This window comes from Gymnodraco acuticeps, unplaced genomic scaffold (genome assembly GCF_902827175.1).
Source record: "Gymnodraco acuticeps unplaced genomic scaffold, fGymAcu1.1, whole genome shotgun sequence".
Classification (NCBI taxonomy): Eukaryota; Metazoa; Chordata; class Actinopteri; order Perciformes; family Bathydraconidae; genus Gymnodraco; species Gymnodraco acuticeps.
The window spans coordinates 1497937-1515085 of NW_022990966.1; the positions used below are offsets into that span (position 1 = coordinate 1497937).

Consider the following 17149-nt stretch of genomic DNA (forward strand, 5'->3'; position numbering starts at 1 on the left):
TGCGTGCGTGCGTGCGTGCGTGTGAGGCTGGCGAAGCTGTTGTGAGTGAGTAATAATGGCAGAATTGGGGTATAGCGTCAGGCTTGATCTAAAACTCCCCAAGCTGATCGGACATGAATCTCCAAATCGCCCGACCCCTAGCATTGTCTCCAGACGATGTGTATCTACTCTGAAAGCGTTTGGAAATATTTACTGGCATCTGAGAGCAAAGACTGACAGCGAGCTGAGCTGTGAGTTTTTCCCTCCACTCAAACTGCCAGCGAGTTTCTTGCCGGTGTGTTTTGGAGAGGAGTTATAGGTTTGGGATGCTCTGTCTGTCTCGGGGACTTTAAATCTACGATACAGCTTTCTACCTTCAGACCTCCGCTTCTGCAAAAAGACTTTAAGCACCAAAAGAGTGGAACACTTTACACTATAGTGTCAAATGCTCAGTTCCATAAAAATATGCCACCCTCTATATATTTGGATTTATAGTTTTTGCACAATTTATAATACACTAACATAACGTCTGTGCCTAAGATGCTGTGCCCCAGGTCGGTGGCTTGAAGGACTTTGATTGGACCTTTTTACTTCAAGTTATGTTTCTATAATTATTGATTTATTTAATTCTAATATGGTGGAACTGTCACAAAATGTGGAACTGTCACAAAATGTCTTTCTGGGATTAATAGAGTATTTTTGATTGATTGATAACATACAACAGGAAGTGATTATTGAAAGTAAGTAAAATAATAAAGAAATCCACACTTTTATATAAAATACAACATCAATATACAAACAATAATATCAATTCAATCATAATGAGAAACTTTAAGAACAACTAATAATACAAACATAGATAAATAACTAATTTAAAAAAACAAGAAAGGAAATGTGAAAAGTATATGAGCAGCCTATGTTTGTATGTATAGATAAATGAAAAAAGAGGCTTTTTAGACGAACAGTATTTTGTTGTGTGGGAAAAGTCTTTCCATCATTTTGTACCCATATAATCCCCATAAATCCCCTTACATTAAAGAACGCTTCCATCTGTTCTCAACTACTTTTTCTTATCCATCAATGCCATTAGAATAGAGAGAACAGTGCTTCACTTTCCTGTGAGTGGGATCCATTGGGCTTTGTCTGGCCGGGGCCACTGGGGAAACAAGAGCCAGCAGGAGAGGATGCTTCATGTTTTTGCGCTTTATTTTTAGCCGGCTTGAAAGCGATTGAAAGCAGCCATGCATCCGCCGTTTGTCAGGAATATGGTTTGAGAGTGTGTGCATGGAGCTTCGTCTCCTCCTGTACCCCTGCCAAGTGCCAAGTGCAAGGAAAGGGATGGCACATTGTCATTCACCGCACGCAGGTAGCGCGGGGCTTAGCGCAGTGCAGACTTTGATCTTTTGTATTGCCTAAATGTTGTGTCAACGCACCGTTTGACCTCTGAGGCAGGAGTTCCTCGACTGTGCTTCTTCTCTAATCAGCGTCCCTTCAGTCGGGGATCCGAGGGGCTGCAGACGCTGATGTGAATGAGTTAGGACGCCTGTTAGAATGAATCCAAATCTTGTCGGAAAAAGAAATACTTTTACGTAAGGAGACTTTTTGCCCTACATTTAGACGGGCGTTATAGTGGTGTGCTCGGAGGGGAATGATTATTTATAAAAGCCGCTAAGAGCTTTAATTGATGTAACTTGCTGAAGGTGATCGGAGGAGTTAAGATATGTAAATGTATTATAGTAACATGCACTAAAAAAACAATTTTTCTTTTTGTATTACTTTTAATATAATATACTTTAATATTGTTTTAATATTGTCTGCTTATCTGTATTATTGTGTTGCATTGTTGGAGAAGCCTGTGACCTAAGATTTTCAACGACATAATTACTCTGTAGATATGTTAGTTTGACAATAAAGAACCTTGAACCCCCTTGAACCTTGAACCTCCTTGAACCTTGAATGTAAAGACCTGTTTTCCTTCTGAAGTGATACGAGTACATTTCTTTTTGAAGTTGCAATTGAGCTATTTTGGCATCCCGCTAATTCCCAGTGTATATTCATGTGTTAGAGAGAGAGAGAGGTGAAAATACCGAGTCAGAGCTTCGGAGAGGAGAGAGAGAGAGACATCCGCGGCGTCATGAAGTCATGTGACCGCCGAGTTTCCTTGGAGACAGCAGCAGTGTAGTACATTGAGATGCTCTCTTGCTCAGTTGAGGGCAGATTAGGCATCTGGCAACAGCAGCAGCAGCAGTCGGATGTATTTTGCCAGCCGGGCAGGTGCTTGCTCTCCTCACAGAGGTAAGGGTGATCAAGGGTGTCTGCTGTTCTGTCTGCTGCTCCAGGGGGGATTATTGTAATATAGCAAGAGTTAAATAAGGGGAACCTTTAGTGGAGTATTTGTGGAGGGCAGCATGTGCAGGTTTGAGTAGAGACAGTTGTTATTTTTCCTGTTGTTATACTTTTGCTTAAAATGTAAGAATCAGCAGGATTGTGTTATAATGTAATGTCATTCGGTTCAGTTCACCCGTTAGGCTAGTCCTGAAGGAAATGTAAATGCATGAGGCAATAATAGTTGCAATATGTCTTCAAAGAGAACACGTTAAACCCCCTGAGCATGCACATGAATGCAGGGAATGTGTACTCTTGTTTGTGAACAGCTAACAAATGACTTCAGCACAATTAGTGATCCAGAAATAATGCTGTTTTTCTGCTCTTATTTTTAGTAATATACACACAAAGAAGGAGAGCTGTTGAGGCAGATAGTGACACGGGAGCAGAAAAGCTCTCACTGTCTTGTGCTGATAACAGTAATCTGCAGAATGTGGATTTAAATAGTTAGATTTTTTTGCCATAAATGCTGATTGGACAAATAAGCATAACGAGATGCAATGCGGTTCAGTGCTTTTTGCCTTTTATGTGATCATTAGATACATCTGTTACAATAGAATCAAGGCTGACAACTTCACAGGGATGCGTTGTGCAGATTGAAGAGATGCGACTACAGAGAAATGGAAAGTGTTTTTTCCCCTTGTGGCGGTGAAGTGTGAAGCGGCGATGCGCCTGAGATGTGCAGAGTGATATTTCTGAAGCGTTAATGAGACTCTGTGGTCCGAGGGTTTCGGGATGCAGCCGCCAGATGGACCTTGTCGCTTTGTTTACTCTCACAATGTCACCTTTCCTAGTTCTTCACAGACTTCCAGCGTCATTAGTTTCCTTGTCTGCTGTTGTTAGGTTGAAGATAATGGCCCTAAAACGATTTAAATTGCCGTTCCACGGAAAAGTCAACTCGAGTACAAGATGTTGCAGACTTTGTGCAGCACATTCAGTAATATGATGATCTTCATTGTCTGCCCTCTTTTGTACAGTTGGAGTAAATTGCAGTCAGAGTCGCTGATTCATGATTACTAATCAAATGCAAATGCCCTCTTCCCCATTTCCCTGGTGACAAGCACTCGAGACCTCTGCAGAGTAGATTAAAGACCTGTAATCTTGTCTTTTAGTCAGCCGAAACCAGGGGCCGACAACATGAACGACACAATGCTCATGTCCTCTGGGGCGCCCACTCCTACCCAAAGGTAAGCACCAAGGCATAAAGCACTTTTTGATTTGAAGATATTTTTCCACAATTCACTCTGTGCTAAGAATAGGTGACAGAAATCAGCGTGAAGTTATTTGTTCCTTCACACACGTTTTTGCATTCGATCAGCATGCCCTTGCAAGTGTATTTTTAGAGAAAGATTTGTTGCGCTGTCGCGAGGAATATGTGAGCACTCCTACTTAAAGGATTTGACAAATAGATCATGATAGAACTGGAGCCTGATCATGAAAGCAGGCAAGGGCGAAAAAAGCAGCCTAATTGTCTTCTCATTTCACCCTCTCAGTTAAAAGCCAGCTCTCTTATTATTTACTCACAGTGGTAATGAACCATTGTGGTTAGGAATTACAATGGAGAGCACTTTGAAGCAGCTTTAATGCATCTGTCCTGCAAGTCTGTGCAGGATGAATTCATCCGTTTGTGTGGATGTGTATCACAGTACACATCTTTCAGGCAATTTCTGTTTGCAAGATGGGACTGTTAAGGACTCAGGTCTTCACACGGCACATTAACAAGGAGGACACGTCACTGTCTGGTGTGCGGAAAGAATAAAAGTGTGCACATCAAACCCGTTTAAGATCAGGTGTTTGATTAAAATCCAGACAGAGGCTTTGATAGATAATTCAGAAAGAGCTTCAATGAGGGCTGGGACTTTTTATTTCTCACTTTTGCTCTTCTGGGACCTCTGCAGCTGAAGGGCAGCATGCAAAGAATGTCCACAGCAGTACGACTGAACTTTAAATGTGACTTAGAGATCATGCCGATATCCCATTACTTCTCTCTGTTTCATTACAAGTATAATGATCTAACCTTGCTGGAAGATTTCTGTGTTTGGTGAAATGAGATGCTAACAATCGATGCTAGATTAAATGTCTTGCAGAGATGAACATTTTGTGCAGCTCAGTCTCGTCTCAGAGGGCTGACAGTATCAAGATTAGAGCGAGTTTAAGGGAAGCTGACAGGATAGGGACACCCGAGGCGGTAAGCGATGCCTTGCAGCCAAACCCGTGGAGGTCAGTGAAGGCATCACATGTGGCGGCACGTACAAGAGCAAGACAACGCTCTCCTGAGGTTTCTTCAACTGTGGCAGTGATGACGGACCCTGATAACCTTTGTCTTGACATTTTGCTCTGTGAGTCAGAGCTGCTTTGAGAAGATGTCATGCACTGACGATGCCGTTGCCTTCGGGTGGCATAACAACTACAAAGTTACCATATTTAGGGCAGAATTTGCACATTAAGCCAGCGTGACGCTTCCAAAATAGGTTGCGTTGAGAGTCAGTGTGGATACCGGTAGATAAAGTGGCGAACGAGCAAGCTTTACTTAAGTTGCAGAGAACAGAAGGCCAGCAGCCTCTCACTGTGTCACATTTGGTTTGTAAATATTAATATAATTACCCGGCACAAGGGCCTGTGAGTCAAACATGCTGCTGCTGAATAATGCAGAGCTGCTTGTGGCTGTGACTCAGTTCAAGAGCCTCACACTGAAACGAAGCGGCAGCGGTCGTGTCCTTGTTTTTGACCCTTTCAGACTCAGAGAAAAAACCCATGAATGATCGTGTGCTCTCAGCCTCCATCACAGTCTGCTCTCTGGTACCGTCTGCTCTGCTGACTTGGCACCGTCCCTCCCTCTTCTCTGTCTCTCTCTCACAGACAATTGCTCACCATGAGCCTGCCTCCAAGTGCGAACTGCAATTTATTACCTGTTAGTCATGCAGAACCACGGCGACAGAAGATAGAAAGAAAAAAGAAAGAAAATGCTGTCTTGAGCTTGACGAGTTTTAATTCAGAGTTACTGAGAATTGTAATGTAAGTCAGTGAGGAAACCCAGCAGTGTGTGTTCAGAATTATTACTAAAAACTCCTAAAATATGTTTATTTTTAGAGAAAGTTTAGATTAAATCATTATGGGATTTTCCCTCTCCTGTAATGTGTTATGTTTTGTGCATGTAGATAGTCTGTAAAAGCTAAAGTTCCCACCAGAGGGAGTTTTCTCACGGAGAAACGCCTCCGTTGGACTCTTTGTTTACTTGCGTAACATAATGACATCACTATGTAACAATCACGCTTCTATTGGCTAGCTCTTACATTTATTGTACGCGATAGGCTAAGGGGGGGGGGAAGTATCTAACCGATCATAACAGTGTTGTATTTTTGGCACTATATAGAAATTAAACATTGGTAAAAATTCAAATGAATGCATGGATAAATAAATTATAAATAAATGTTTCTACATTGTGATGTAACATGAGGCCAACGATTGCAGTGGTGATACAAAATTAAAGCACAATAACTGAGTGACAGTCAATGGAATAAATTGTACAAAAGAGATGAAGATCATGGCCGATTTCCAAAGCAGTTGTAAAAGGTCATATTGACAGCAAATCAGATCTGAACCCCTAACTAAAGAAATATCTAAAGTCACCAGATTGAAATGACACAGACATTGTTAGATAAGATTGCAAGCTTTGTTACTGATATTGTAATAATTCTTGTCAATAAGTCCTTCCAATATTGGCGTGTAGTTAGTCTTTAGAAATAAATTGAATATATCCTGCATCAGAGTAAGAAAACATACAGCTGTTCATAGAGCAAACATGTTGCCCAATTCGATTAACAACTTCCAGATGTTGATCAAATCGAATCTCTGGCTTCCTTAAGTTTTTACCATTAGTTAAAGTGTGATCAGGCCATTCAGAACACAGCGTTTAAAAAGCATGGTCTGTCATATTTCTGACAGAATTTGAAGCACTGATTGCGTTTGAGTCAAAAATAAATTGGTGCTATCTTCAAACGTGAGACCAAAATAAAAGTATCCGGGAGAGATGCCAGATCAGGAGGGCTTGGAGGCAGTGCAAGCATCTCTGTTCAAACCCAGGAAGCTCCCTGATGGAGCAGCTCCAACTCTGAGAGCTCTAAGATCCAGACAGGCAGCCCGGCTCCAAACGACCTCATGGGGTCACAGCGTTTCCTGAGCCAACCCCGAGCAGCTCCCTGATGTCGTTAATGTATTACTTCCATTTAACAAGACACCTCAGGCTCTACGCCTTAACCTGAGGTTAGGACTGTAAATTATTTAGAAAGTGTCCCATTTTTTTAAAAGACATTTATTTTGAGTCGGGTGACACTATCTTAAAACAAGTCGAGTGATCCGCAGAGTATTTTAAGATATCATCAAAGAGCTAATAAAACCCTTGAAACAAGCGAAGTAGGAGCCGAGGACTAAAACAATCTCATCTCACAGACAGCCTTTTTATCTGCTTTGAGGAAAGATAAGATTTTATTGCAATTGTGGATTAAAAAGGCTGGTTTGCAGGGTGTTGAGGGCCGGGGGTAGTCTCCGTTGCAGGTTGGTGATGCAGTGGTGTGAAGCCAGATTGGGTTTAATGGCCTTAATCATCACTCACTCTCCACTCAGAGTTGGATTCCCCATCTCAGCTCTCCTTCACTCTTCATTGCAGACCGCCTGCCGTGAAGGGACAGCATATGCCATGATCGCTTAATGTCTCACGCCTTATTTGACATTTCATGTTAGTGATGAGATGGTCAGAGCAGCCATTGGCACGGACACACGATTCTAAGTCTTCCATCCCAGGTCATCGTAATAACCAATTATCCCAGACTGTCTATCAACAAACATGAAGGTCACCTCAACCATTAAGTCTCATAATTACTGTACAAACTTTCCCGTGTACTAACATAAGAGCTCTGTCAGTGTTTCTGTGTGTATGTGTGTGTGACGTATCTCTCTGTCTCTGACTCAGTGTCTTGGAGAGTCCCAGTCGGCTGGATGAGGAGCATCGCCTCATCGCTCGCTACGCCGCCCGCCTGGCAGCCGAGGCGGGAAACTCCACAGTGAGTGTTATTGTTCAGAGCTTCTTTGTAGCTCATCCTTATAAAAGTGATCTGATGAGTTTAGTGGATATGTCTCAAAAAGTCATAAATGTATTATTATTTTCTACTTTCAATGAGTAACGTCTTTGCTCTGACACGTCTCCACCAATGCATGTGTTTTTCCATGTGTATATTTCGTGTTTAATCTATGTAGGTCCTGTTTGTGCATCTGTGTACAGTATTAGAAAACTTTTACAGGATACACAAATTCTGCCTAAATCTACTTCTTCTAATCCAAACTACAGTCCTGACCAATCCCACATAGTTTCACTGTAGTCTTTTTATGAAAAACATATTTTTGGTGCAGAAAAAATAAGCCTGTTTTTGCCCCATGCCGCAAATATAAGACGATGGTTTAAGCTGGTGGGAAATAGTTAAAAGTACCTTGAAAACAATAAATATCAAAGACCAAATACACATTTTGAACGGTCTTTGATAAAAAGCAGACGGTAGAAGCTTGTGTAGATAACGTTTTCAGGAGAGAAGTTACACGACTACAGGCAGAAAATGTTCTTATAGGGTGACTTTGGGTTTATTTGGATTTGGTTTTTCATTCCGTTATATGGAGGGATAAAGGAAAGCTGATGAAATAGTTTCCTGTTTATGCAGAAACATAATACGTCTCCACAAGGGTGTAACTTTGGTTGGTTTGGTTAAGTGGGGGGGGGGGACAAAACAGGGGGTCCACCGCAATGAAACATTGTTCTCGATTTAATTCCATTTCCTGCCTATCAATATATTAGGGACTATGGTGTTAGCTAATCCAAGAAAAATGTGTAGTGCAATGAGTGCACCATGTGAGCTTGTTTTATTTGTGATGACTAACTCTAGGGGGGGGCTTCTAATCTCGTAGCGCCGAAATAAGAACAACCATCGCGCGTAGAGAGAGAGAGAGAGAGAGAGAGAGAGAGAGAGAGAGAGAGGAGAGAGAGAGAGAGAGGAAGAGAGAGAGAGAGAGAGAGAGAGCGATGAGAGAGATGGAGAGAGGAGAGAGAGATAGAGAGGGAGGTGGAGACGAGAGAGCGAGATAGAGAAGATAGCGAGCGATCAGGCTGATCGCTAAGAGAGTCTCTCGTCGCGTCTCCTTCTCGCTATCTTCGCTCTCGCACTTATCGCCTCTCTCTCTCTCTCTCTCTCTCTCTCTCTCTCTCTCTCTCTCACTCTCACTCTCACTCTCACTCTCACTCTCACTCTCACTCTCAACACTCTCACGCTAATAATAAACACATTTGAAAAGTGGGGGGGACACAAACGGGATTTTGAAAGTGGGGGGGACATGTCCCCAGTGGAAATTACGCCCATGCGTCTCCAGCGGAAAGTCATTACTGCTCGCTGTGGTCTGACAGAAACTGTTGGTGTTTCCACTGTTGTTCTCTCACTGTTCTTACTCACCGTTCTTAATGCCATTCTATGCTAATGTTGGTTTTTCAGCAACAATGTCCTCCGACAGATTTGGGTTTCAACTTCGATGCCAACAAGCAACAGAGACAGCTGATCGCAGAGCTGGAGAACAAAAACAGGTCAAATATATAATTTCAACACTTTACAAATCTGTGCTGTGTTACCGGGTGGTGGGCTGGCAGGGTTTTTTTATTTGTTCAAAAAACTCTACTTTTACTTTTCTAAATGTTCTAAGAAACTGTACTTTAGAATCTGAATTTATACTTAAATCTACTATTTTTCACTCCACTACATTTATCTGACAACTTAGATACATTGCAGATTCAGATTTAACATGCAAAACATACCATAAACTCATAAAACATGATGAGAAGAAAGAAGCCACTCCAGTAAATACAGAGCTAATCGGTGGGTTTAGCTTTGCATTAGGAATAGAAGTGTTGAAGTGTAAAAACAGCATGTTGGGGTATTACGATGCGTTATGTGACAGATTATATTATGGGAGATGGTTCATATTTCCCAAAATGTCAGAATATGCCTTTATAAAATTAGCTCTAGTTATACCAACTAAAAGCTCCGTGCTGTACTTGATAATACATACAATCAAATATTCCCAAAACATTTTATATTGTGAAACACTGTGAAAGCATTAATTATGCATTGCATTTTTCTTTGTAACTTTTGGTGCCAATTTGCGGTAGTTGTGACCATGTACATGCTGCCTCCACACACTCACATTCACACACACAGAAACTCAAAAATATGTGATCTCCATGGAAGATGATATCCTCCGAGTGCAAAACACTTGACTGCTTAAGGGTGGGGAAAGTATTATGGGACGGAGCCATAAAGCTGCTGGTTGGGGCATGTTTTTTAGGCTGTTTCTGTCAATGTACTCAAGTCCAATTTTGAGTGCAATATATTCATTCTAACTTATTTTCATGTCTTCTCCTGAAGTATTTTCTCCACTACTGCTCTTAAGTGAAATGATTGTCTTGCTCCTCCAGAGAGATCCTTCAGGAGATCCAGCGGCTGCGTCTGGAGCACGAGCAGGCGTCCCAGCCGACCCCAGAGAAAGCCCAGCAGAACCCCACGCTGCTGACAGAACTGCGGCTCCTCAGGTATAAACCTTACTTACGCTAACACCAAACACCTCGTATGAGAGCAACTTCAGTCCATCAACAGGATCAAAGAGCCATATATTAACACAATTAAGTTGTAAAACACTTTGGGGTTAATGTGTTAATTCACGCTGGACTCATTCTTCAAGGAGAACATTATTTTCTGGTAATTCAGGAGGGTGTTTTTGAATGAGCCGGCAGCAGCATTGGTCACGCTGGCAGACCCCTGGGTCCAGTTGTTGGAGGAGACTCACCCAGAGAGGACGCGTTACGGAGCAGAATGACGACTTGTTTTTCTGGCAGGGCCTTAATAATTCATCAGCAGTCAAGTTTATGATGAGCAGCAGTGACAAGGACTTACATTTTATATTAAGGTAATGTTTAATACCATCATTAATTATTAGCTGGGCCGTTCGTTGTATGCAGACAAAGCACAATTAGAGATGCATTTGAATTACATTTTCTCACTGGCATGGTAAAAGATTGATATATGTAGAGGAATATAATTATGTTGGTGTTTTAAAACATAACACTTTTCACGTAAAAGTATTGCTTTATCAGTTGAAGACGGTGTTTGTCTACTTATTATATCTCCCAGTTGAATTCAAACATGTTTAGAAACACCTTTTAAGCCTGTTTTTGATGCAGGTTTTTGAACTGGATATCATCACATAGTAATATTTATCACAGTTTTTTTTGCTCGGCTAGACGGCTCTGATTTGCATGTTTTCAGCCTGAGGATGCAGAACAGAGCAGATGTGTTTACAGTCTACAGCTTTTGATTGGAGGACTCACGACAACAGACAAATGATTGCTAGAGCTCTTTGAAGGTTTTTCAAAATGCAGTTGCTCTTTGTGAACACCAGAGGGTAATACAAAGACAGAATCCACACCAGATATTTAAAAGGCGGTGTCAAAGTAAAACTCTCTTTGGGCCAAAAAAGAAATGACATGTTTTGCATTCTCAAGCTAAGAAACAAGTATTTCCCTTTTCTAGTATATTCATGAAGAACATCAGCTGTCTTCTTGCAGATGAGTAATAGTTGCAGTAAATCATTAAAATAGCACTGCGGGTAATGGGGTTCGTGTTTATTTGTCAACTGTACTAAGAAAACACAGTATTTTACATGTCTGTTTGATATCTGTGCGAAAACTAATAAAAAGATTTATAAAAAACAAAAAAATAGCACTCCTCACTTGAAACTGCCAATGCTCCAGGTCAACACTTTTGATTTATAAATAGACTTTTCCCCCCTAGTAATTTGGTTACAGTCAAAGTATGTATGTACAGTACTGCAGCTAGGTGTAACTTGTCAATGTTAAATGTAGGAAAAGAAAAAAAAATCGATCTTTTATGCACACAAATTGCATTCCTGCTGACAAAAGTGTTAGTGATAGCTGGCAATAATTATTATTTTCTTAAATAATAACTTGCGGGACAGATTAGACACATCGGGGGGCTCTATAAGACTCTCTTGTCGGACATATTCCGGCCCCTTCCTGGAAATGTGGGATCCCTGCTTTAGGATGACCAGGTGTGAAGCGCATGTCACTTTTTACACCAGTGAGTGATCACTGACTTATATTTTCAGTAAAATATATATATATGTAACAGTGTCATTGATACAGGTAAAAATACTTGACAAAAACGTGTATACTTGACCAGAGCCACAGGAACTGATGCAAATACAATTTGACTACATATACTGTACACAACCTGCAGTGTCTGAATCTGATCCTTGAAATATTGATCCGTATAGAAAGTCACCCCATTACACACCTGTAACACTTTTCCCCAAAACGATGTAAAAGAGTAAGATGTCTACCATTGTGTTTTATGATTGCTACCTTGTCTTCCCTTGTGTTTTAATGTATGCATCCCAAACTCTGTGCAGACACAGGAAGGACGAGCTGGAGCGGCGCATGTCGGCGCTGCAGGAGAGCAGGCGGGAGCTGATGGTGCAGCTGGAGGGACTCATGAGGCTGCTGAAGGTAAGACCCTCATCTGTTTCTACAAGAATTAGGTGTGATAACTCTGATTCTGAATATCCTGCTCTACGGTGCTCTATGGTTCTTAAACAGTAAGTCAAGTTACAATAACATGTGCTTGATTGTGCTTTAAAGCGTGGTGGAATGTTGGTTAAATGAAATGTTGCCATGTTGGATTATTTGTTCAATTATGTTAAATAGCCGTATGCATGGAAAAACCCTTTTCTTCTTCTCTTTCTTCTTCTGTTGCTTTAATTCTGTTGCTCTCACTCTTCTTGCTCTCTCTCACTGCTTACCTGTGCTGGCTGATAGGATGAGGAGCAGAAGCAGGCTGTAAGTTGCCTTTAATTCAGTTTGAGCCTCAATACCTGGCTTTAGCCTCAGCACTCAGTGTAATGCAACTACATCAGGGAAAGATAATAGGACTCTGCAATCTAACTGGGTTACACTGATGTAGTCCTCTTATTCAGGGTACTCCACCATGCTGGAGCTAAAACCGCAGACTGTGAAGCAATCCTTAAATCTCAGGTCCTCAGTCCAAACAAGTTGAGAGAAGTGGGTTTTTCTTGGCCCAGGTGTCAGGGATCTTTTCCTTTCATCGGCACTAACAACCTCCCGTCTAATGTGACTGCAGTCTGGCCGGCCATCTGCTGCCTGGCTGCCAGCCATCGACCTGGTCTCACTACACCAGAGATGCACAGTGATCCTTTCTGAGGATATATCTCTCCTCTCAGCACAGGCCCTGGTCACTTACACCCACACATGGTTCTCATTACTCCTATACGCAGTAAAGGTGCACTATAGACACAGAGTATAGCCGGCCAGTATGGGCTTTCCTAAAGGTTTTCCTGCCATTGTTTTTGTTTGTTCTCCCCATAAGGATTAAGTTATTTCGACCACATCTGTGTCTCGGATTGTTTTAATATAAGTCACCTTTAGAAGCAAAAAGGTCTTCCCAAAGCTGCAATCTGTGAGTGCAATACGGCGGCGTTATTTCATGTGGGGATTAATCTGTTTTTTTCTTTCTATCAGAAGCCCATTTTCCCTAAAGTCTTTCAGATGGAAGATCATTTAGTTTGTCATGTAAATAAGTAAATATGCCATGTTATCTGCTAACTGAACCGAAAAAATATGCCTAGAAATATTGGTTAGCTCGTCTTCATGCACCTGTCAAGGTCAAACACATAAAAACAGTGCATATCTCTAATTCATTTGATTCTAAAGTATATATGTGCTGATACAAAGTAAGATTGTGGCCAACTCACTAACATGTTTCAGCACAACTCCCCCGGAATTTTCGAGCAAATAGGCATCATTTTATTTAAAGGTCCCGTGTCATGGCCATTTCTACTGATCATAATTCCATTGTTGAGGTCTACTAGAAGAGATTCACATTGTTCAATGTTCCAAAATCACATTGGTTTCTCATACAGCGTCTCTGTATAGTATGTGTATTCACTCTCTGTCCTAAACGGCTTGTTGGAGCTCCTGCCCCCCCTCCCTATGAGCCCACTGTGCTCTGATTGGTCAGCTCGCCCACTCTGTTCTGATGAGTCCACCACCTTTACAGCGGAACATCAGTGATTATGTTTTACAATGGCGTTTGTTAGCAACCACAAAATGACACCAGTAATGACAAACAGATGAGAATGCTGCGAGGGGTCTGGGTGCCGTGTTGGCGGGACGTTGCGCGGCTCGCTGCTGAGTGTGTGTGTGTGTGTGTGTGTGTGTGTGTGTGTGTGTGTGTGTTTGTGTGTGTGTGTGTGTGTGTTGAGGAAGTGGACCAATCCGCGGAGCTGTTACGTCACGGTGACCCTTACGTCACTACGACCAGGAAGAAAAAAATGGAAAAAGAGAAATGTCCAACGAGGCGTTCTGGGGCAGCACAGACGGGTCTTTTCTGTGTTAGAGTTTTACTCGCTACAGGGTGTACTTTGAGGGTTTGTGACTCTGCAGACCGTTTACATGCATAAAAAGCTACATAACACACAAGGGGACGGGTAATAACCGGAAAAGCATGACATGGGACCTTTAATATGGGATTACCTGATTTAAGTTGTATAGAAATAGTAGGACATTTTAGGAAACATACCTAGCTGAGACAGACCATATTCATGTATGTATGGTAAATGTGAGTGAAAGCAGCGGGAAAGAGCCTCCCTCTGTCCTGACTCCTGAGCCAACAACAACTGCATACTATCATATCTAAAGCTCACACATTATCAAGTTACATTTTGTTATTTAATCAGTAGAAAAACAGAAGTGGTGGTTTTACAAGAATGGCATCAATCTTTTCATCCAACGCTCGGCATGGAAGAAAATAACCCTATTTCCCCAAATGTCCAGCTTTTACATAACAGTACAGCTACGATGACGACATTCTAAAGGTTACATTGTGTTTATGGCGATACTGTAACTATCACGGTGTTTGTATGTTGCAGTCGCAGTCTGGAGGCTCCCCTCACTCCTCCCCCAGCCACGGGGCGGGCTGCTCCATGCCGATGCCCATTCGCTCCACCTCGGCTGGGTCCACCCCCACCCACACCCCACAGGACTGCCTGGCCGGCGTGGGGGGCGACGTGCTCGAGGCCTTCGCTCATGGTGAGTGGGCACCAACTAGACTTAACTTTCAGAAAACTGACCAAACCTTCATATTATAAACCTGAACTTTTGAAAGAACATCCATAACATTCATATGTTTGCAACTTATATATATCAATAAGATAAGATAAGATAAAATAGGGCTGTATTCATCCCGAAGGAAATTGTTGTGAAAATACAATAAACACAGCAGCACAATAATAATAAAACTGTACACTAACAGTGCAGTAAAAAGAGCAATTCAATAACTACAGGAAACATAGATGGTCACATAATTAATGTAAATATTAACATTATTTAGTATAGTGCAAAAAAAACGTAGTGGTAGTTACGTAATTGAACGTACCTTCAAAAAACTCACCTCTTCAATCTGGCTTTTAATGTGTGATTATTTTTGTATTATTTGACTTTAACTATATATTTATTTGTTGTTCCTTCCTTTTCTTTTCTCTTCACTACAGTATATCTATAAAGCGTCTTTGAGCACCTGTAAAAGCGCTAACAAATTAAATCTATTATTATTTATTATTATTATGTACAAATGACAATAAAAGCCTTGAATCTTGAATCTATTATACTTATCACGATATTGCAGTAATTCTACCACCAGGCAGTGTTGGAATTTAAAGAACATATATTGAATTAGTCTACTATAATACTTATACTTCACTACATTTCTCTGTTTCCCAGGTGTACCTAGAAATCTTCGTAATGATCTATTAGTTGCTGCTGACTCAATCACAAACACCATGTCGTCGCTGGTGAAAGAGCTCCACTCGGGTGAGTCTGTTGCACCTGGTTCATAATGTCATATCATCTGAATATGTGTTGTGTTAACATGTAACTGGAACTGCAATCGGTTTCATTTTTTAAGTTGATGACGTGGCCTTGGAAGAGGATACGAACATGAGGAACGGTGGGGACAGAAGTAAGTCTAACTACATGCTAATTGTTCACTACTATTAGTTGTTTAGAGCCATAGTCATTATATGTATACAATCCTACCACTGCGAAGTATTGTTTGAGAAGATACCAAGCAGTAATAATAATTTAAGCAATCATTTCAACTGTTCAAAGATAAACAAGGTTCAAAGTTCATGGTATACAGAACCGATATAGTGATTATTGCCTTTTTGTAAGAGATTTTGTGAAAGGGGGAAGTAGAAATGTGAGTATGGCACTCAAATACAAAATGTATGTCTTTTGGGTAATCGTAAAAATTGGCCTAAATATAAACGTGGAGTATTTTCTTCAGCTGAGGCAGAATGATCAACAAAAAGTGGGAGTTATAATTCATTCATAATATATTAAGCAAATACTACACAGTTTGGCAGCTGTGGATATAACGATTTCATTGAGATTAAAATATCAAAATGAAATTGTCATGATAATGGGTAAACAAGTTGTTATTTCAAAACAGAAAACAAACAGATTGTGAAAAAATAAAGGCAGTTTGAACATGTTAATTATCCATTAATAGTTATGTTGAGTTAAAGAGATAATTAACCCGTCATCGCAAAACAACCTGCTGTTTGCCTCTTTGGAAACACCAGCTTGTTTTCTAAATATACCAAGATAATTAACCTGCCATCATTTGAAAATGTCATCCTGCTATAAGGGGGAGATGAACTCACGATCTCAAGATAATTAAATCAAATGATTGCAACAACAGCTGTTAATAATATTTGTATAGTAACAAGTTGCCTGAAGTACAGTAACTAGACGAACAGAAGTTGCGGCTCATTATGAAAGCGTTGTTTCTTCGTCTGCTAGAGTGGAAGAGTTGGCTGCACTTTTATCACACCTTTATCAGCCAATAAAAAAACTTGTTTCGCTTTTTTATAATGAGCGTCTGCCACAGCCCTCCATCCAAAGCAGCGAGGCATCATGGCACATTGCCCCAGAGTCAGTTATACACTCTTCTGTCTGTCTGTGTTTCCAGGCACATTGAGAGTACAGAAGCACTGAGGAAACACAACCACCTGCAAGGACAAACAGTCAACAACTGGGAAGTATCAGTAACAACAACAATAACAACAACAACAACAAGCCCTGGCATTAGCACGTAGAGTAATGCATGCTGTAATCTAACAGGATTTCACTATGTGAAGAAAAAAGGCGTCTCTTCTCTTCACACCTTGCAGGTAGCAAGATGTGTCTAATTAGCGAGTGTGTATGTTGTCCTGTAATTAATTAATGATTTCCCTCATGATGCTAAGGAATGGCTTGCTGTGCTTCCCCCCCCCCCCCTCCCCCAAATGTCCCATGGCAGCAGATCTTTCTGTAAATAAACACTGTAAACACAAGACCACAGGAAACGCCCCGACGTGAACGTGACCACATGTTCCCTTTTATTGGTTTTGTATCATTAGCGCTAGTGTTTATCTTACTTTTATTTATAATTTTTGCATGAAGTTGCACTTGTGTCTGGATGTAGGTACTGTACCAAGCTATGGCAGCTCTCTGTGGGTTTTCATTGGTGTCAAGAGTGTCTCCGAGTTCACACAGAGTTTGTTTACCTGCACATCCATATTCTAGAATTCGTTTGTAAAAGCAGAATCCTGGATATGCCCC

General features: G+C 41.1%; 1 protein-coding gene across 5 annotated transcripts in view; it reads left to right on the forward strand.

Moving 5' to 3' along the window:
• dtnbb (dystrobrevin, beta b) overlaps positions 1-16606 on the forward strand; it is a 30856-nt gene extending 14250 nt beyond the window's left edge. For 3 of the 5 annotated variants that reach the window (XM_034235363.1, XM_034235365.1, XM_034235364.1), the window contains exons 11-19: positions 3477-3551; positions 7334-7424; positions 8895-8983; positions 9872-9985; positions 11881-11977; positions 14416-14575; positions 15266-15355; positions 15450-15503; positions 16518-16606. In XM_034235363.1, coding sequence (XP_034091254.1) covers positions 3477-3551; positions 7334-7424; positions 8895-8983; positions 9872-9985; positions 11881-11977; positions 14416-14575; positions 15266-15355; positions 15450-15503; positions 16518-16543 — 796 coding nt within the window. In that variant the 3' untranslated portion in view covers positions 16544-16606. Of the gene's footprint in view, positions 1-3476; positions 3552-7333; positions 7425-8894; positions 8984-9871; positions 9986-11880; positions 11978-12286; positions 12308-14415; positions 14576-15265; positions 15356-15449; positions 15504-16517 lie in introns of all 5 variants that reach the window. The other 2 variants (XM_034235366.1, XM_034235367.1) reach the window with 2 other exon arrangements.
• Positions 16607-17149: the final 543 nt, after the last annotated feature.